The following is a 20,923-nucleotide window of genomic DNA, read 5'->3' as shown; positions in this document are numbered from 1 at the left end:
CACGTCGAAAGGGGTCAGTTGAGGTGGTTCAGGCATCTGATCAGGATGCTTCCTTGAGGTGTTCCAGGCACATCCAACCGGTAGGAGGTCCAAGGGCAGACCCAGAACATGCTGGAGGAATTATATATGTCATCTGGTCTGTGAACGTTTCTGAGTCCCCCAGGAGGAGCTGGAAAGCATTGCTGAGGAGAGGGACATCTGGAGGACTTTGCTCAGCCACCTGCCCCCACGACCTGGCTCTGGATAAGTGGTTGAAAATGGATGAATGGATGGAGGGATGTGGCTAACATGAACCACAACCTTTCAGACTCAAGTGAGTAATGACCTACGTAACTCAGCGTCAATGTTTAGTTTCACCCAGGGCACATACATGTGTCTACTAGGTCAAAGTCCTGTGCTTATTGGACCCATCCATCTCCCCTGTCACCCACCCTAGGTGGACTTTTTCGCGCTTTATCCTCTGCCCATTGCTCTTATAGTCTAATAATGACACTGATGGGTTCACATTGGAGTTTGTTAAAAGCCTGTAGCATCTAATACAGATGCTAAAGGGTGCATTTTGTGTCCATGTCTGACACCACAGGCCACTGCCCAGGCATTTTTGATCCCTGGGGGAGTTAAACTATCACCTTCCTGCTCCAGCTTTATATTTAACACACAGAAATGAGACTCTTAACAATCTTCTCGTATCATTCTCAGGCAGAAAGTGAAGTCTACTTCCAAAGAAGCTGAAATATTCCTTCAGCTGTATTCCACTCATCATCACACTGAAGCTTAGTTTAGACAGCCTTCCTCTCTGCCTGTTGTCATCACATCCTTACACCCATCCTTCCTTTCATTCAGGGATAAATAAACAAGTGTGCGGTTAGTTTAAAGCTGCTTCAGGCCTTCATTAGGAGCTAATCTGGTTGTGAAAAGGTTTTCCTCCCTGCTGCTTCAACCTGCATTCAGACGCTACGAGCTTCATCTGCATCACAACACACACAGATTAGGCTAATAGTATTAGTGGATCTCCCCGGATCGTAATTATTGCCGTCGTTATCATTATTATTATTATTAGATTAGAGTCCGTCACAGACTTGTAACAGAAGCATAGACGTATTTTTAGTTGGAAAACTAAACTGATTTTCTACTTTGGTAATTCCGATGAAAAGGGTGGAATTATGCTTTGTGTTTGTTTGACACCGGTGACAGTTTTAAAAAAGGCTCCTCAACCTAATCTCACACACGCACTCATTCAGGGAATCACTGTGGGAAAACACTGATACAAATACACACACGTGTTCGTCCTCACACACAAAATGTTTTTGTCTCCTGCAAAGTTTGCAAATACTCTCTTTTTGCAGAGTTGTTAAACTAAGTAAACTAAAAATTTAAATATGCTCTCTCTCAGTAACACACACACACACACACACACACACACACACACACTGAGTGAGAGATTAGCTGCTGCATGGAACCTCAGGGAATCTCATTCACATGGAAAAAACACTTCTTAATTCTAATAGGTGGCCATTGTAAATCCTCCACTCCCATTTAAACCAGCAGTCAGCAGTTTGTCTTCCTGCTGTTTCACATGTTCCTCAGACTTCATCATCCATTCACTGTTGCAGCTGATTGCAGAGCACTGGTCCACAGCATAGAACCTTTAGTATCATCAGTTTTTAATCGAGAGAAAATCAACTTATGGGGCAGTTTTCTTGTTTTAGTTGTCGTCAGTAGTTTTTAAGGTTGTTTATTGAGTCAGATCGATTACTATGGCGTCCACTGTGGCTCCTGTGACAGCGGAAAGCAGGCCGGCGTTCTCCATTGAGCGGATTCTGGGTTTGGAGCTGGAAAGACCTGGAACCTGCCTGAAACTCCACCGACCGTGGGCAGGTGAGGAGATAAAAGTCTTTACCTCGAACTATTTTCTATGTATATTTAATACATAGTTTGTTTACTAGTGACAAAGCACCAACCGCCAGTCTGATCTGAATCTTACTGTAGTGCTGAAAAGTAAAGATATCATTATAGAAAAATCAAATTGACTCATTACTAGTTGTCTTGTTTCATGCGTTTACAGTATTTAAATACCATTTAATTCAATGTATTCTGTCTCGTCTAAATTAGTGTGATGTAACTGATCATAAAATAAAATGGGAAATCACAGTTTAGGTGGTACAAAATTATTATTGCATAAATAAACTGCATTTAGTTTGATGTAAAAATATATGACACAGAGCACCACAGTATTGTATACAGTGCTGCAACCGTAGGCACAGGTATTGTTTTAACATTTGGGGGGGAAATGTGAAATGTGGGATTGGGAGTCCTCCAGAAAATCTGAAATTTAAGAGTCAAACATTTAAATTTGCTGCATTCTGGTGATTTCTTTATGCACCAATCTGTGCCTTTTCTGCATCAATGTATGGTGGAAATGTCTTTAATTTTGTCAAAATAAAAGTCTGCTGCTGTCTTTCTTTTTTGAATCTATGCCTATGAGTGTAACTGTATAAAAAGTTACAGCTGATAATATAAAATTCTACTCGACTGAGTGTAAAAAAAAGTTGTTTTTTAAATATTATTTTTTAATTTTCCATGCGTATTTCTATAAATGCAGAAATACAATAATATAACTTCTGGTTCATTTGTGTCATTATATACAACTTCTGAGTTCAGTATTTTTTAGAGATGTTTAGCTTAGCTTTAAATTAGCTGCTATGTTTAGTACATGTGTACACATACAATCACTTTCAGTTTTGCAATATTTTCCTTTGCCTGAACATATTTCAATTAACATTTTGGTTTTGGAAAGCCAGAAAACAATTCCATCCTTCCTATCAATAAACCCATTGCTGTTGAAAATTTGCGTCAGGCTTTAAGAAGTTATTACAAGATGCAAGATGCAAGATGCTCTGGGGCAATAGATGAAAGGGAACCCTCTAAATAAGCTGTTGTTCGTTCAGTTTCTTCAGTGTTTCTGTTCGTTGTTCAACTAAATACAACTGAACTGTAAAGTAGTAAAATAAACTGAATGTCAGTGTTTACTGAACACAGGGAATAAAGCACACAATGGGTAACAATTCAAAGTTTTCTTTTGAAAATCAATATTAAACTGATCTCTATCAAGACTAATATTAACTCATTAATATACTTTTACATATAGATTTGTAATATATTAACCCTTAAACTTTTCTTGTGCTGCTTTCAGACACCTTTCACAAATTGATTTGGCAAATTTCTTTCAAAAACATGGGGAAAAGTAGATTTAGAAAATTGTTTTTTGTTTTTAAACCGTAAAAAAATAGGGGAAAGACATATTATGTATATATATATTACTACAATATTTAGAATTATTATCATTACAGTTTAAAATTATGTTACAGAATTATTATAATTTTTAGGCGCTCTTCAAGTAATTTGCTTGTTTGTATGTTTTTAACTTTCTTTCTGCCTTTCTTTCTTTCCTTGTTTTTAATTTTCTCTTTTTGCTAATTTTATTGGCCATTTCTTCTTTTGTTCATCACTGCCTTCTTCATTCATTCATTCATTCATCTTCTAACCGCTTCATCCTCTTGAGGGTCGCAGGGGGGGTTGGAGCCTATCCCAGCTACATCAGGCGAGAGGCGGTGTTCACCCTGGACAGGTCGCCAGACTATCACAGGGCTGACACATAGAGACAAACAACCATTCACACTCACATTCACACCTACGGAGAATTTAGAGTTACCAATTAACCTAGTCCCCAATCTGCATGTCTTTGGACTGTGGGAGGAAGCCGGAGTGCCCGGAGAGAACCCACGCTGACACGGGGAGAACATGCAAACTCCGCACAGAAGGGCTCCCACGCCCGGGATCGAACCGGCAACCCTCTTGCTCAGAGAACCCAATTGCTCAGGGTTAATATGTGTAAAATGTGTCAGGTCGAGGACATAAAATCGTATTTGAAAGTACTGGAAAAATTCCCCCAATAGGTTTAATGTTGTGAGAAAGAATTGATAATTAATTACAAAAGGTGTTTCATGTGCAGTCTGCTCTTCTTCTTTTGTTTTCCATTGTATCCAGAGATCGGAGCAGAGAAGGAGAACAGAAACAGTTTGTGCTCAAAACCACATCATCATCCTCAGCAGCTGAACTCTGCTAGGCCGACATCCAACTGGTATATCGGACGCAGACCACGCACTGCCTTCACCACCAGCCAGGTAATCAGTCAGTCAGTCTGTCAATTAATCATTCAAAATCAGATCAAGAGAAAGGGCTCTCTTTCATTCAAATACTGAGTTTGGTAATCTCATATGTGCGTGTGTGTGTGTGTGTGTGTGTGTGTGTGTGTGTGTGTGTGTGTGTGTGTGTGTGTTGTGCAGGTGAATGTTCTGGAGACAGTGTTTCAGGTGAACTGTTACCCAGGTATCCAGCTGAGGGAGCAGCTGGCAGGCAGACTGGACCTGGACGAGGACAGAATACAGGTTCACACACATACTGAGAATTTAACTGAAGATAGCTCCTCTGCTGCTGCTGCTGCTGTTTAAACTTCTTAAACTAACCCAGTGTGCAAAGTCATTACAGATTCTGTTTAAACCCAAAGAACCTCATTTTAAATTCCAGTGAAAATATTTCCAAACTTTCCAGAGATACCAAGTGTGAATTTTACACCCATTTAGTATCTTTGGAAAGTTTGGAGAGACGATGAAGATGCACAAGACATGTAGAATATTTGCACATCACAATATAATGTACAGAAAATTTGTGCAACTATGTACAGAGGTGATTGTCCAAAGATGTGTTTTAATGTTAACATAGTGTGACTAATATCAGAAACTGAAAAAAGGGAACATTCTGAGTGTGAGAATATAAACTAAAGAAGAAAGAAGGGAGAACGTCCGACATGAAAGCACTAACGACAAGCAGCTCTTCTGCTGTTGTCTCTGCCATGTTAACTTTCAGCTCTCTTTCTCAGATCTGGTTTCAGAACCGGCGAGCCAAGCTGCGGCGTTCCCTCAGAGAAACCCGTCTGCAGCTGGTTCAGACGGCCGTGGCGGATCTCGGGGTCAGACATGAGGTCATAGGTCACCTGAAGGCTGAGCGGGATGCGGGAGCTGACCTGGAGCTCGCTCAGCGGCTCGCCTCTCGTCTACAGCTTGAGGTGGAGGAGGAGGAGGAGGAGGAGGAGGAGGAGGAGGAGGAGGAGTAATGCTGATAAACTCGTCCTGTTTCTGGATGTCTGGAAAACAAACGGTGACAACTGAAGTCACAGTTTGCTTACACGCCCTACCGAGGATATAATGTTTACACAAAAAGTTCGTCTATCAGGCACACTGTGGAAATATTTCTGTTGTCTTGAAGATAAAACTTTATTATGAGAGCTGCTCTGGATCAGTTTGTTTAATGTTCTTTAATATGTGAATATGTGTCTGTTCTCTAACTGTACAAAGTCTAATTAAAACTAAAGTATGTGAATCTTGTCCGTCCCTGACCTCTCCATAGGAAACAGTCATTAAGATGCATCAACCTTTTCACGACTGTTAGATACACACTGTAGGTTTTTACTGGGCAGACCTTTGACAGTGTTGTTAATACCAGAGAGAAAATAAAAGATTCACCGCAACATTTTTTATTTGTTTCAGACTAGCAGGCGCTCAACATGATATATTGTTTAAGTTATAAACTTCTCATTCGTATTTTTGAGTTGACATAGGAAAAACATGTCAACTACAGACAAAGCTTCAACTCAAACAAATAATTACATACCAGTATAAATGAATAAATATGCCTGTATTTAAAGTAATTTAAATTAGCTACACATTCACTAACTTCATATTTAAACAGATCAACACATTAATGTGTCAGTAATCCAAATATATATTATATTGTACTTTGTTCTGAGATGGGGCATTCTTCTTACAGAGTGTTTTAATTTTTGGTAGCGTACTTTAAGTATATTTTGACAGTAGGGCTGCCACGATTAGTCGATTAATCGATGATTAGTCGACTAATCGGTGACTATTTTAGTAGTCGACTAATCGGTTCGAGTCATTTTTCATAGAAAAGTACTATAAAAGTACCCAAAATACTCTCACTGCAGCTTCTTACGTTCAGATATTGGCAGCTTTACACACTCTCCTGTGACAGTGAACTAAAACCCTTTGGCGTGAGTACGAAACAAGACATTAGATGACGTGATTTTGGGGTTTGGGCGAGACAGACCGACATTTTTCAACATTTTAACACATTTTCCGATGAAATGATTAGTCGACTAATCGAAGAAATAATCGACAGATTAGTCGATAGTGAAAATAATCGTTAGTGGCAGCCCTAATTGACGGTAATAATTTTGTACTTAAGAAAAATTTTATAATGTGGGACTTTTACTTGTAACTGAGTACTTGTCCCTGACTGCATTGGAGCATTGCTACTTAGGTAATGTACAATATCTGAGTACTGTTTTTTTTTAAAAATCATAGTACAGAACATCCATGTTAAGGACATGTATAACACGTACAAGAACAAAGTACAAAAACATTTAACAGAATGACAAGAGGTTACATACATCAGAGCAAATTAAAAATAGCACATTGTAGATGTGTGTTAATAGCTAGAGAGTTGTACCAATGTTCAATGGAAGCCATATAGCTTTTCACTTCTCCTTTGAAGGACAAAGAGACAGGCTTTTAGCAAATTTACATTCATGGATATAAAACGTTGCTAAAAATAGATGTAGATTAATAACAAAATCTTTTTCCGAGACACTGGAGTCTTTGGGGTACGGAAGCGTATTGCATTCACTTGACAAATAAAAAAGCCCTGTTTTTCTGAGTAATTTTTCTGTTTTTCTGAGGATTTTTTTCCCTGTTTTTCGGGGTATTTTTTTCTGTTTTTCGTCGGGTTTTTTTCCTGAATGAGGAGACGAGATACTTAAAAATCTCGCGAGAAGCTCCCACCTGGCACCTGCAAGTGACCGGTGCCTGTGTAAAGTCGACAAACTAATGATAACACCATCTATATAACTTAAAGACAAGAGTATCTCCCAGTGTCTCAAACCCAAAAGAAAGTAAAACTGGATGAAACTACACAAGCGGGTCATGTTTGCTTCCCTTATATCGAGCTCTCAAGACAGGAATGAAAGCGTCTGTTGTTCTATTGCTCTCTTAACTCAGAAAAAAATACTCAGAAAAAAAAAACAAAAAAACCCATGAAAAACAGTAACAAAATTAGTGCGGAAAACAGAAAAAAAATACCATGAAAAACAGAAAAATAAAAAAATTACTCAATAAAACAGATTTTTTTTATTTGTCAAGTGAATGCAATATGCTTCCATATTGGGGAACCCAAAATAAAAATCTTTTAAAGTCAAAATAAAGCCCTAGAAACTTTTCTTCTGACAAAATTTGAAAAGTTCAACCAAAATACTTTAGAGGAGTTGCATTCCCAGAATAAATGTTGTACAGTTTCAGTAACGTCACGACAGAAAGTGCAGTGAGATGAAATATAAGATCTGAGTACTTTTTTTTTTTTTTTAAACAGGATTTTCTACAACTGAATTTTCACTCATGCATAAAAAAACTTGGCTAGAATCAATATCACATTTATTACAAAAAAGACACTGTTTTCTAGGATTCTTAAGAAAACCAAACATCACATTTTCCCAATATAATGTGAAAAGATCTGAGTACTTCCACCACTGCCTTCATGATTCTTCACGTCATATGTTTTTATCCTGTTTTTGTTTCTTCGTCTTTTACATTTTTAACTATTTTTACTTTTTAAATTCGACACAAAAAAGGGAAGAAAAAAAAAGAAAATGGGGAAATTACGCGGCCGTCGCTGATTGGCCGAGCCGTGCCCGTGCGTGTCCCGGAAGTGAAAGCGGAGGACTGATGTGTGTCAGGGGTGCAGGAATCTGTCGGTTACATTTGTGTTTCGCGGTGGGTTTCTGGTTGAGAAAATGGACACGTTAAACAAGCTGAAGCAGTTTGACGCTTATCCCAAAACTCTGGAGGATTTCCGAGTGAAGACGTGGGGAGGAGCGACCGGTGAGAGGCTTCAGTTTATCAGAGAGCAGCTAGCAGCCATTCAGACACTGTGGCTGTTAGCTGCTGCGGCTAACAACAAGGCTAACTGAATCATTTCTGCTTTAAACTACAAGGTTTATAAAACACGTCACAGTCTTAACGTTATCTTTATAACGCTGTGTGAGTCTCAGCAGCAGCAGAATACACACATTAACCTTCATTGTTCTAATTCAGTAACAGCAACACTATGCTAGTGATAAAAATGCAAATATACACAGAACAGATGTGTTACTAAATAACTTCTGTGATAGCTGCTAATTGTCAGGGATTTTTACTGCACATTTGCTGCATGTTTTAGCCAGTTTGTTTTAATCCATGAACACTTTACATTACTGGTGGTAATATCACAAATCCTGCTGCTGGAGATTTTGGATATTTAAAATAAGACTTTATTGATTCTCAGGAGACATTTACATGTTACATCAGCACAGAGACAGGCTGACAACCTGCTGTGCAAACTAACTAAGTAGGCTTCATTTACCCAAACAGGCCCACTTCTTATTCTCGTATTCAGCTGTTCAACATTTTATTTTAATTTAGAAATGTTGTACTTTTAACTCCACTAATGTAACATTCACCTGAGAGGTTTAGTTACTAGCTACTTTGGAGGTTCTTGTTAATAATACAAAACATAATCAACAAATACATCATGATGTTTTATTATTATACTTGTTGTACTGCACTTATTACAATTATTGATAAAGCTGAAACTTTTATGACATTTATCCTCAGGGGGATATTAAGAGGCTAGAATATTAATCAATAAAATGTAGGCTAAACTTTGCCAGCTTTAACATAAGTAATGTCCACAATAATGCGTAACTAATATATCCTCCTGAGACCCTGTGTCCTTGTAAGAGGGCATCACATTTTACTTTATTCTACTTGACTTACACCTGTCGTCCTCGTTCATGGACACTTTTTGTGCCATTTAGTGGTGTTAAGATCACAATAATCCATGTAAAAACAAGATGGCAGCCATCTCTGCCAAGTCAGTCTGCAGCTGATCCTGACACAAACCTGATCACGTTTTATGGTTGAAACTTGTTTATTTATGATGAATAATGTGCATAGTTTGATACAGCAACAAATTTGACCAATTTTAGCAACAGTAACAAGATAATATGCTGTTATTTAGTAAGGACTCATTTGAGGACATTGGGACTTTATTATTATTGATAATGTTGAGTATTTTACACTTGTCAGGTCCTACTGATCCCAAATAGCTAGGAAAAATTAAAAATGCATACGAAACAAGACTTCACGTCTCAGGAGGATATAATCCAGTAGTATAATATGATCATTTAAGTGGTGGTTCTGCATAATGAAGTGTCTTAAAGTGGAATTAAGTGGAATTTCCACCTCTGATACATAACTTGATATGGATATTCAATACCATGGGAGAAGACTGACACTGAGGGGATACAGTTTAATTTTATTATTAAAAGATAAGTATAACAAGGACATAACATGACTTCAAGTTGTTTGTTTCTTGGTTAGTAACAGAGAACAGCAGAATGACTGTAGCTAAAAAGAGAGAGTGAGAAAACACAGCAGGTGCTAGGGCTGAATGATATGCAAAAAATAAAATTAACATATAATAATAATAATAATAATAATAATAATGCAATTATTTTGACAGATTACAATGTGCCCAGGACCAAGACGTCATGGGATGAATTCCACACATGAACCCATTTTAAGATACAAATAAGTCCTTATCTTAGAGGAAGCATAGAATATGTTGATGTAATTATAGCTTTAAATGAGAACTTGGAAGTTATTTAGAAACCAAGCTGCTGCTGTCTGCTAGTGGATGTTTGTACCCTACTGTACTAAATGAAAGTTAACGCCTGCCTGAAGACATCCTCCATTGTCAGAACACTTCATCTTATGTTTGCTTTGAGCCTTAGTAATGTTTAACCTCTGGGAAGACTCTGACTTAGTGCTCAAGTCATTAATTGATTAGTCAACATAAAGTGAATGCAGGAAGGAGTCCAACTGTAAACAGTCTTGAATGAGTGAGTTTTAATGTTGCTAACTGTATGACTAAAATCCAATAATCAGCAGCACCCTCCATTTCCATAGTTATGAATATTCATCTGTACGATTCAAATGTTTTTTAGTCCTCATTAAAATGCAAAACTTAAACATTAGACAGAAAATATCAGGTTGTTGCAGAGGAAAGAAAGTGTATTTAAAATATGATATAAAATATGATTTTATCTGAGGGATTTTTCCTCTCTCCACTCTCAGACTTTGAACTGGGATTTAAAAGAACTCTTCTAATGTCTAACACGAGAACTTCCTCTGTGTCTCTGCAGTGACCATCATCAGCGGTGTCATCATGTTAATCCTGTTTGTCTCTGAGCTGCAGTACTATCTCACTAAAGAGGTGAGTTCATCCACAGCACCTGATGATTTGATCTCGTCCTTTTGTGTGCAGAATCCCCCAGGTGAAATTAGATTTCACAGAGGCAGTATAATGTGTGCGCAGCCAAAGAGGAGTTCTGCATTTGGCTTTGTTTGATGTAGTGTGTCCAACCAGGGAAGCCCAACATGTCGAAATATTTACACAGCCTCGTTTAAGAATAGTACTGAGTTCCCGTATTGAATTGAATAGTATTGAAGCCACAGTAGCTAGGAAGCTCACTGACTCATAATGGGCAAAAACTTAAATTAACATTTTAATTACACTAATATAATAATTAACACTTAAATTGATACATATATATGTACAGTACAGGCCAAAAGTTTGGACACACCTTCTCATTCAATGCGTTTTCTTTATTTTCATGACTATTTACATTGTAGATTCTCACTGAAGGCATCAAAACTATGAATGAACACATGTGGAGTTATGTACTTAACAAAAAAAGGTGAAATAACTGAAAACATGTTTTATATTCTAGTTTCTTCAATATAGCCACCCTTTGCTCTGATTACTGCTTTGCACACTCTTGGCATTCTCTCCATGAGCTTCAAGAGGTAGTCACCTGAAATGGTTTTCCAACAGTCTTGAAGGAGTTCCCAGAGGTGTTTAGCACTTGTTGGCCCCTTTGCCTTCACTCTGCGGTCCAGCTCACCCCAAACCATCTGGATTGGGTTCAGGTCCGGTGACTGTGGAGGCCAGGTCATCTGCCGCAGCACTCCATCACTCTCCTTCTTGGTCAAATAGCCCTTACACAGCCTGGAGGTGTGTTTGGGATCATTGTCCTGTTGAAAAATAAATGATCGTCCAACTAAACGCAAACCGGATGAGATGGCATGTCGCTGCAGGATGCTGTGGTAGCCATGCTGGTTCAGTGTGCCTTCAATTTTGAATAAATCCCCAACAGTGTCACCAGCAAAACACCCCCACACCATCACACCTCCTCCTCCATGCTTCACAGTGGGAACCAGGCATGTGGAATCCATCCGTTCACCTTTTCTGCGTCTCACAAAGACACGGCGGTTGGAACCAAAGATCTCAAATTTGGACTCATCAGACCAAAGCACAGATTTCCACTGGTCTAATGTCCATTCCTTGTGTTTCTTGGCCCAAACAAATCTCTTCTGCTTGTTGCCTCTCCTTAGCAGTGGTTTCCTAGCAGCTATTTGACCATGAAGGCCTGATTCGCGCAGTCTCCTCTTAACAGTTGTTCTAGAGATGGGTCTGCTGCTAGAACTCTGTGTGGCATTCATCTGGTCTCTGATCTGAACTGCTGTTAACTTGCCATTTCTGAGGCTGGTGACTCGGATGAACTTATCCTCAGAAGCAGAGGTGACTCTTGGTCTTCCTTTCCTGGGTCGGTCCTCATGTGTGCCAGTTTTGTTGTAGCGCTTGATGGTTTTTGCGACTCCACTTGGGGACACATTTAAAGTTTTTGCAATTTTCCGGACTGACTGACCTTCATTTCTTAAAGTAATGATGGCCACTGGTTTTTCTTTAGTTAGCTGATTGGTTCTTGCCATAATATGAATTTTAACAGTTGTCCAATAGGGCTGTCGGCTGTGTATTAACCTGACTTCTGCACAACACAACTGATGGTCCCAACCCCATTGATAAAGCAAGAAATTCCACTAATTAACCCTGATAAGGCACACCTGTGAAGTGGAAACCATTTCAGGTGACTACCTCTTGAAGCTCATGGAGAGAATGCCAAGAGTGTGCAAAGCAGTAATCAGAGCAAAGGGTGGCTATTTTGAAGAAACTAGAATATAAAACATGTTTTCAGTTATTTCACCTTTTTTTGTTAAGTACATAACTCCACATGCGTTCATTCATAGTTTTGATGCCTTCAGTGAGAATCTACAATGTAAATAGTCATGAAAATAAAGAAAACGCATTGAATGAGAAGGTGTGTCCAAACTTTTGGCCTGTACTGTATATATATATACACATGTTGATACATTGCCTCCTCCATCCATCAATTTCCAGCCACTTATCTGGGTTCAGGTCATGTTAAATAATTAAATTACCATGAATTATTGATGTATATGCAGCTCGACAGTACTGACAAAATGTGCCATAAATGTTAATAAAATCCATGTACTTATGAAATAATTCTAGGCCTTATTGTCCTTACTGGGTGTCTGTTGTTCTTATGTTTGTATGACCATGGACAGTGTATTAAATTGTATCCTATGTGACATTAAATGGTCTTTAAAGAATCTCAAGATCCACTCACCAGCTTGTTCCCAAACTTTAGACAAAACCTATCCAACAGGCAGCCTGGCCAGCTGTGACTGATTGATCAGTCCACTTTACAAATAAAGTTTAAAACCTTAAGAGGAAAAATTAGAATAACAGACATTTGCCTTATTGCCTCTGAACCTATATGTTTTCTTTGAATAATCACCAACGTTACACAATTTATCATAGCCAGAAACTGTAAAAACAGAAACGATTGTCACATTTTTTTTTTTTAATTTCCAATGGTCCTTGAATGTATCATGTGTCATATTTAATCAAAATCACTTTATTCTAAGTGTCTTATTTAAGATTTTGCCCAAAATATACAGTTTGCACTATTCAGATCCTGTAAAACATGAAATTCTGTGCTTCTCAGCACAGCTGGGGAGCCATGAATGACTCGACTGAGACCAACAAACGTGACAGAAATTCAGTGGAACTTTAACTGAACTTCAGGTTGTTGACACAGAGGAGATAGATGCAAAGAAAAAGTCTAGAAAATGTGGTGGCGAGGCCGAGGCGTGTCAGGTGTGCATACATAATGAGAGTAATAGCTCAGGAAAATATTTGGCCCCTGGGACCTTGGCTCTCTGAAAATGTGGCTCCCTGAACATTATAGTTGAACAGCCCCGCTCTAGACCATATTACACAGAGGTTGCTCAGCTATCGTGGAGCTGCAGATGTTCAAATGTTCCTCTTTTTTTCTTGGAGCACTTAGTTCAACTTTTAAGTCCCAAATGTGCCCAAAAAATAATTATGCTGTTGATAAAGCTGTTTCCAAGATAAAGAATGCAGATGAGATGAGATGAGAAATACTTTATGGGTCCTCAGGGGGAAATTGTGACATGTAAAAATTGCTCTTACTGTATATATGCACAGATAATTATAAGAAAACTAGTCCATACCCACTGGTATCTTTGTCACCTTCTACCTATGCCAATCCTCAATGCCCATGTGCATCTGACATAGACGTCACTGAGTAGAAAAATGTGGGACAGACAGAATGACACACTGACAATTTCTGTGATTATGTACAGCATACCATACCATGACTTAGTCATACCAAAAATTAGAAAAAAAACAACAACATTGGTCCACAGGGGGAGCCACAGCGATCGGTCGCATTTTAGCCATTTTTAAGCATTTCTCTGTTGTTATAGCGCCACCCAGTTGCCAATTAGAGTTAAATTTCTCCAGTCACCTTGAGGTGTCCTGTTCTACATATCTACCAAGTTTAGTAAAAATCCATATGGCGGTTAGGCCTAGATAAGAAATGAGCTCTCTAGCGCCCCCATTTTGTTTGATGGGGTCAATAATGGAGGGGTCCCCTCAGATTATGTGTGGTCATATGCCTACAAAGTTGCGTGGTGATGGGTGAAACCCTTGAGATGTTATACACCTTTATGTGATGAGCCACGCCCTCCGCAATATTCATTGCCTTATAGAAGCTCAGTTTTAGTAAGTTTTCCAACTTTTGCCAAGAGGGAACTTTAGATATTGGTCCCTAGATTATGTTCACCCAGTTTCATGCAGATCGCTCAAACTTCCTAGGAAGAGATCCATTTGAAGTGTTTTTCAAAAAATTCAAAATGGCGGAAAATCTATATAAGCGGAAGTTATGGGTTCTTGAGGCAAATGTGTTCCTCATGAGGAGAGGCATCTCTGTGCAAAGTCTCATGTCTCTATGACATACGGGGCATGAGATATGCCCATTCAAAGTTTGCAATTTCAATCAGTTGCTATAGCGCCCCCCTCTGGCCAATTGATGTAATATTGCTTCATTCGCATCCTCCCATGACCCTCTACCTCTGTGCCAAATTTCACATGGATTGACCAAGTCAGTGAGGAGAAAAACGTGGAACACACACACAGACAGAGTTTACTTCATTATATAATAAGATAGAAATATAAGATAAGAAGTATGGAAGAATTATGCCACAGCACATAACCCAGTATAAACCTAAATAAATAAATACGGAAAGAATATACGAACTATAAGAAACGTGTACAAATATGTGCGTCATAGTACCAAGTGTGTTGAGTATAAATGCAAGAATAGAATAATCAAGAATCAAACAAAGAGTATTGTCTAAATAAATTATTGATCAACACGTCACACAATTGATTGCACAAATGATGTTCAGCTTGTACAAATCACCATTATGTAATTATAGTATAATGATTATAAAATTAGTAAGTAGTGATGATAATGAAAGCAGCCTAGGGTTAACCAGCTTCCAGCCTTTAGGAAAAACTTCCTGTCAGACCGGTCTGATGAGTCCAGTCACAAACAGGGAAACTGCCGAAGGCTCAAAGTCACGACACATAGCTGTGAATCAGCATTCATTTTCATCATTGTGTTGCTCACAGCTGTTAATCCTGATAACATTAGCGACATATTTTAACATGTGGGCTCCAATGAATAAATCAAGGACAGAAAAAGTACACGGCTGAAGTTCGTTGATGTGTCTTGTTTCATAGAACAAAATGTTGCATAATGTAGAGAGAGTGGATGTTCCTGTGTTTAGAAAATCCATTTAAATATTTTTAATTCAGAGGTTTCAAACTTGAAACTGAGAGGCAGAAATTAAAACAACTAAAGGGGAATTATTCTTTCACATCTCAGATATTTTCAGTTGAATGTTTCATGTGTCAGTGTCGGCCATGTTGTGTGTTTTGACCGTAATAGAATCCGTCCACGCTTGTTTCCCCGCAGGTTCACCCTGAGCTGTACGTCGACACGTCTCGAGGGGACAAACTGAAAATCAACATCGACGTCATTTTCCCTCACATGCCCTGTGCCTGTAAGTAGCATCGCTGTGACCTCACTGCTGTAGTGACCTGCTAATGACGACATGTTGGTATTGAACACTCCCCCACCTTCTCCCATTCTTTTCTCACTCAGATCTTAGTATAGACGCGATGGACGTGGCCGGTGAGCAGCAGCTGGACGTTGAACACAATCTGTTCAAACAGCGGCTGGACAAAGACCTGAAACCTGTCACGGCCGAGGCAGAAAAACACGGTAAACTTTGACTGTTGTGTGAGCTTTCCTGACCCTGATCCAGGGACTACAGGGAATTGATGATTCAGGGAGGTCAGTTTGAGAACCATGAGGTCAAAACACTGCACAGAATTTTATATCACTATAAGACAGGCAGCAGCTGTTTGCTCCCCTCCCTTAGGTAAACAGTGGAGTTAGCAGACCGCTAAAAGCTAACAATACATAGTTGTCGAACCGGAAAGTTTGGATGCACATTTTTGATTTGCCAACAGAAACAGCTGACACTGAAATGTCAGAGCGCTAGTGTCAGGATTCTTTAGATTGATGTTGTGTTTATTTGTTTTGTTTTGTAGAGCTTGGTATGGCAGATGATGGCGAAGTGTTTGACCCCAGTTCACTGGACCCAAACAGATGTGAGAGTTGCTACGGAGCTGAGACTGAAGACCTTAAGTAAGACGCCAACACACACACACACACACACACAGCTTTTTCTTTCTTTGCGTTTTCTGTATAATCTTGTATTCATTTGTCGTGCCTCTGCTTGGTGTGTTTGTGTGTGTGCAGGTGCTGTAACACCTGCGATGATGTGCGGGAGGCGTACCGGCGGCGAGGCTGGGCGTTTAAGAGCGCCGACACCATCGAGCAGTGTAAGAGAGAGGGCTTCACACAGAGGATGCAGGAGCAGAAGAACGAGGGCTGTCAGGTGTACGGCTTCCTGGAGGTCAACAAGGTACTCCAGGTCCTCTCTGTGAATTATGGTTAATATCTCAAAAACATCAGTTTATCACAAAGAGCAGCAGCAGCCTGGTGTCTGTCTGGAGGACACCTGACACCTAATGTTCCAAGGAAGAGGTGAAACTGTAGGAACTGAAAATATAAAAAGTCTGTGACATTTAATGCCTCGGGCAACGTGAACAACTCAGCTGACAGTTTTACTTTAGATCAAGCTGCAAAATTACATTTGTATGATTTTAGTTTCTGAAACATCCTGAACGTGCAGACCTTGGGAATACTTTGAATAGTGTTCAACTCTTTGATGTTTGTGCCAGCGCATGTTGGGAACTCTTTAACAGTTCCTTAAAGAAACAAAGTAGAAAATCAGGTTGATCTCAACAAGACCAAACAAACAACATGTTTGAACTCTTCCTCAGACATTCATCACCGCTCACAAAGAAATTCGTTCTGCTCTGACACAGTGATATGATGACAGAGTATAGGGGCCACTGCAGGGTTAAAATTAGTGCTGCACGATTAATCTAATTGTAATCGCGATATCAGGCTGTGCGATTACATAACCGCATAAAAGGCTGCGATTTGCGATTTAATGTAAATAAATGTTAACGTGTGTGCCCGTGGACGTGACTGCCTCTCCTGTAGTATGTGGAGTTTGTTGACATTATGCCCACAAGCTATCCTGGTGCGTGCAGCAGTGACCAACACAGACGCAGAAGAAGAGCATGAGCACGACCATGAACAGGCTGAGTTGGTGGCGAAAAAAACCCCAACGTCTGTTACATGGCGATACTTTGGATTCAGGTACGGCGATGTTGAACAGAAAGACGTGCTGTGTAGAAGTTTAAAAGTTAAACTCGCCACGTCCCGCGACCACACGACCAATCTATATCAACACTTGAAACAGCACAGCACAGGGAAAAGCAGGAAGAGTGCATGCAAGAGAAAGCCGTATTGTAAAGTTTTATGCAATAAAACTATGACTTTATTTTAGCAGTAAATTATGACTTATTAGTGGCGAGAATCACCAGATGATCCACAATATGATATTATCACGATACAATATTATTGCGGTTTTAAATATGTTACGATATGCTGAGTATTGCAGTAAAATATTGAGCAAATTATTACCTTTTTTCAACTGTAAATTATGTTTCCAAAGGAAAACTTTGTCAACGTCTGTTTTATCTAATAAGATAAAGTTTTCATTGTGTTCATCTCACCTCAGCCATTTTTTGCAGCAGCAAAATTCGGACTGAAAAAGCAATTGATTGTATTATTATAATAAAAAATTGATACTTGGCCCTGAGCGACGATATGAATATTGCAATACTATGCTCTATTGGTTTTCCCCCAACCCTTTGACTTATTATTAACATTCCTTGTTTCCTTCTTTCCTGACAGTGGCTCTACTGTATTGATTTGACAATTCTCTTTCCTCCTCTTTGTGTCTCAGGTGGCAGGAAATTTCCACTTTGCTCCTGGTAAAAGTTTCCAGCAGTCTCATGTCCACGGTAAGACCTGCTGTTCATCCACTCTGCTCACACACACACACACACACACTCACAGAAGCATTTAAATGATTTTAAACATCATGTGTGAGTTTCCTGTTGCAGACGATTTACACTGGACATTTGTTCTACATGTTTCTAACTTATAACGGCTGACATGTTAGCTCTTTAAAAAACACAGATTTTAGAGACCTGTGTGGATCTAAGAATCTGCAGTTAGTCCCTAAATGAAAAGATTTCAGTCTTTGTCTGAACCTTTTATCGGTGAAGTCGCTCAACACAACTATTAGGAAGAAATTCGACCTGACGCCAGGCACAGTAGTGCAGGGTTGTCACACTGCTCCAGCCAGGGTTATTTCCTGTTTTTCAGGCAACATTCTCTCTCAAACGGAGAATGTGGGTGTTGTTAATAGCTAGGCGTAATTTGTTACCACGGCAACCAGATTGCTGTCACTGTCCATTAGCATTGGACAGCGATAGCCGTCACTCTAACATGTGTTATGAGGTGGAGGATTTTTCTCCACCTCCTTCACCTGAAGGAAATATGAATCTAAAGCCTTCTCTTAACACGTTGGACATCTTATTTTTAATTCCCCAGGTGATCCAGTTCAGTTTTAAGCAAGTAGAAAAATGTTTTGGAGCAGATGTCTAAGTTTTTTTTAAGTCTTAGTCATCAGTACTCAAGTTCCAGTTGAGTCACAAGTTTTAAAAATCAGGACTTACATTGCTTAAATATGCATCACCGGACGGTGGAATTAGTCGTTAGATTTTTTTAAAAGGATAATGTAATTCATCATCTATGTTTGCTGCAGGTTTTAGTGGGGTTTTTTTTTAAATTAAATTTAAACAAAGGTTAGTTTCAAAAGTCTTGATCTTGGATTTTGAAAAGGTTTCATGTGTTCTGCAGGCAAGAAACTTGAATGAAAAATTAATAGACGACAAAATCATTTTGGCTCAAAGTCCATTTATAAGCTTTTTTAGGTTTAAGCTGCATCTTATGATCATCATCAGAGAATGAATTTTTCATTTTTGTTTTAAAAATAAATGACTAAGCAGGGTTCCCACACATTTTCATGAATAAAATGTAAAAAAAAATTACACTTTTCGAGGATAATAATTAAAAATTTAAAAAAAATCTTTCCCTGCTTGCTCAGCATTTTTCAAACATAACAGATTCAAACTCTGTTCAGACATAATCTCAGCTAGCTGTTATATGTATAGCTGTTACGTTCTCTAAGGGTAAATGTGATGATTTTAAAGCCAGTTCAGTATTTGTGTCCAGATTTGTTTCCCTGCCGAGAGTCAAAAGCCTGAGAGACATCATTAAGGCAGTACTGGAGCTTTGTAACTCAACCCTGGAACAAAACTGATCATTTTTTAATTCATTCCCTCCCTTTGCTGCTGTTGTTGACATTTGCTCTGCCGTCATAATGTGTCAGTTTTGATCGTTGTTGTTATCTTGACTGAACTGCACTGTTTTACCTGCCTGCTGATAGTTTTCATCATCTACACATTAAAACCAGAGAAGGAAATTAACAGCCGTCACATGTTCAGATAAATCTTTGTTAGCAGCCACTTCAGTAGGAAAAGCGCCACAATTTATGTGCTGCTTCTAATCTGGACAACTGAAAATACTGTTCTGTGATGAAAATCTGGTGGGTTGATGAAGTGCAAGTGGCTAAAATCTGAGCTCCACTGTTAGTTTCCTGCTCTGAACACAACAGCATCCCCTGATCTCTGCACTATAAGATGATTAATCTGGTTAAATGTGTTGATCTAATTGTGTTGGGTGTTATATTTGAATGCTTGGCAGCAGAAGAGACAAGAATCACTTGTGCTGAGGATTTGACTGTAAACGAGGCTGCGGCTGAAATAAATCAGCTTCGCCCTCATTCTGACCTTAAACTGTGAAACACTGCGCAGTGTGTGGGGGGGGGGCTGCACGGTCACTCTGACAGAAGCTTTAAAATGATTTTCCAAAGCTCATTTTCTTTAGCACAGAAAAAAAAATCAAATCCTCCTCAATGAGATATTCTGCTGTTCTGTAAAATCTCCAGCTTCAAAATCACTTTGTGTTTTGGAGCTTTTAATACTTTGAAAACAACCAAATCAAGAACTCAAAAGCTTGAGGTAAGTTTTAAAAGCTGTCTTCATGCATCACCGTTCATGTCCTAATAAAATTAGATTTGTAAAAAGATATAGTATAAAAGCAGCTCCTACTGGCACCCTCATACACATTAACATCACATGATTTGTTGTCACCTGCATCATCATAGTGACTCTTCTCTCTTCTTTCTGCAGTGCACGCTGTGGAAAGTAAGTCCAACTTTATTTGAAGTTTTTTTTTTTAAATCGTATAAATACATATAGACTTCATTGAAGCAAAGCCTCACACCTGTACAGTAACCTGTCTGTTGAAATACTGAAAAGAAGTATTGCAGGTATACAACTATTTTGTAATATGAAAGGTTTAATTTAATGCAGGATGATATTCGCTGTATAGAGTCCAGTTTACAAGTCAGAAGACATAGTGTCTTCTCAGTTGTTAAATGTACAGTTCTATTGTGTACATTTTAAAACTACTATGTTTTATAAAACATAACTTTCTGTCATTTTCTGAAACTATCTCGACATTCAGACAGTAGTACATGAGACATACCTGTGAAAAAACCATGATCTGAAAGAAAACAACCAATCAGAGCCGAGGAGTCGCTAACACAGCAGTGCTCGTGAACTGCGTTCAAACTGTCAAACTAGGCAGCGCTGATGAAATATGAATCTGTTTAGCTGTAACATGAAAAAGTTTGCTCCAGCTGGTGGGCGGTGCTTTGTTTTGGCTCTGCTGTTTGCAACATGGCAGCCGGGTCACAATCTTTCTCATTTTACAGCTACTAAAATATGTTTCTGAAAACATCTGAATGAAGTCTGGATTTCAAAAATCTCTATTTTA

The 20,923-nt window shown here is 38.9% G+C and overlaps 2 protein-coding genes across 3 annotated transcripts in view; both read left to right on the top strand.

The window, feature by feature from the left end:
* Positions 1–1,757: 1,757 nt before the first annotated feature.
* On the top strand, positions 1,758–5,143 carry LOC125887909 (homeobox expressed in ES cells 1-like; the record flags this gene model as incomplete). Its single annotated transcript, XM_049575030.1, has 4 exons — positions 1,758–1,878; positions 4,048–4,184; positions 4,347–4,448; positions 4,940–5,143. Coding segments are annotated over exons 1-4 (564 nt in total), but the record flags the coding sequence as incomplete, so codon positions are not given.
* A 2,697-nt stretch (positions 5,144–7,840) lies between these two features.
* The window catches only part of ergic3 (ERGIC and golgi 3), a 29,638-nt gene continuing 16,555 nt past the window's right edge, over positions 7,841–20,923 (top strand). Inside the window, exons 1-8 of one of the 2 annotated variants that reach the window (XM_049590098.1) lie at positions 7,841–8,012; positions 10,376–10,446; positions 15,443–15,530; positions 15,632–15,751; positions 16,084–16,180; positions 16,295–16,460; positions 17,919–17,976; positions 20,275–20,289. In XM_049590098.1, the coding sequence (XP_049446055.1) occupies positions 7,925–8,012; positions 10,376–10,446; positions 15,443–15,530; positions 15,632–15,751; positions 16,084–16,180; positions 16,295–16,460; positions 17,919–17,976; positions 20,275–20,289 (703 nt within the window). In that variant the 5' untranslated portion in view covers positions 7,841–7,924. The remainder of the gene's footprint in view (positions 8,013–10,375; positions 10,447–15,442; positions 15,531–15,631; positions 15,752–16,083; positions 16,181–16,294; positions 16,461–17,918; positions 17,977–20,274; positions 20,290–20,923) is intronic. The other variant, XM_049590107.1, reaches the window with a different exon arrangement.

Source organism: Epinephelus fuscoguttatus, linkage group LG1 (assembly GCF_011397635.1).
Source record: "Epinephelus fuscoguttatus linkage group LG1, E.fuscoguttatus.final_Chr_v1".
In the NCBI taxonomy this organism is placed as follows: domain Eukaryota; kingdom Metazoa; phylum Chordata; class Actinopteri; order Perciformes; family Serranidae; genus Epinephelus; species Epinephelus fuscoguttatus.
Note: the sequence above shows the minus strand (reverse complement) of the source record. Positions and strands in the feature narration are given on the sequence as shown.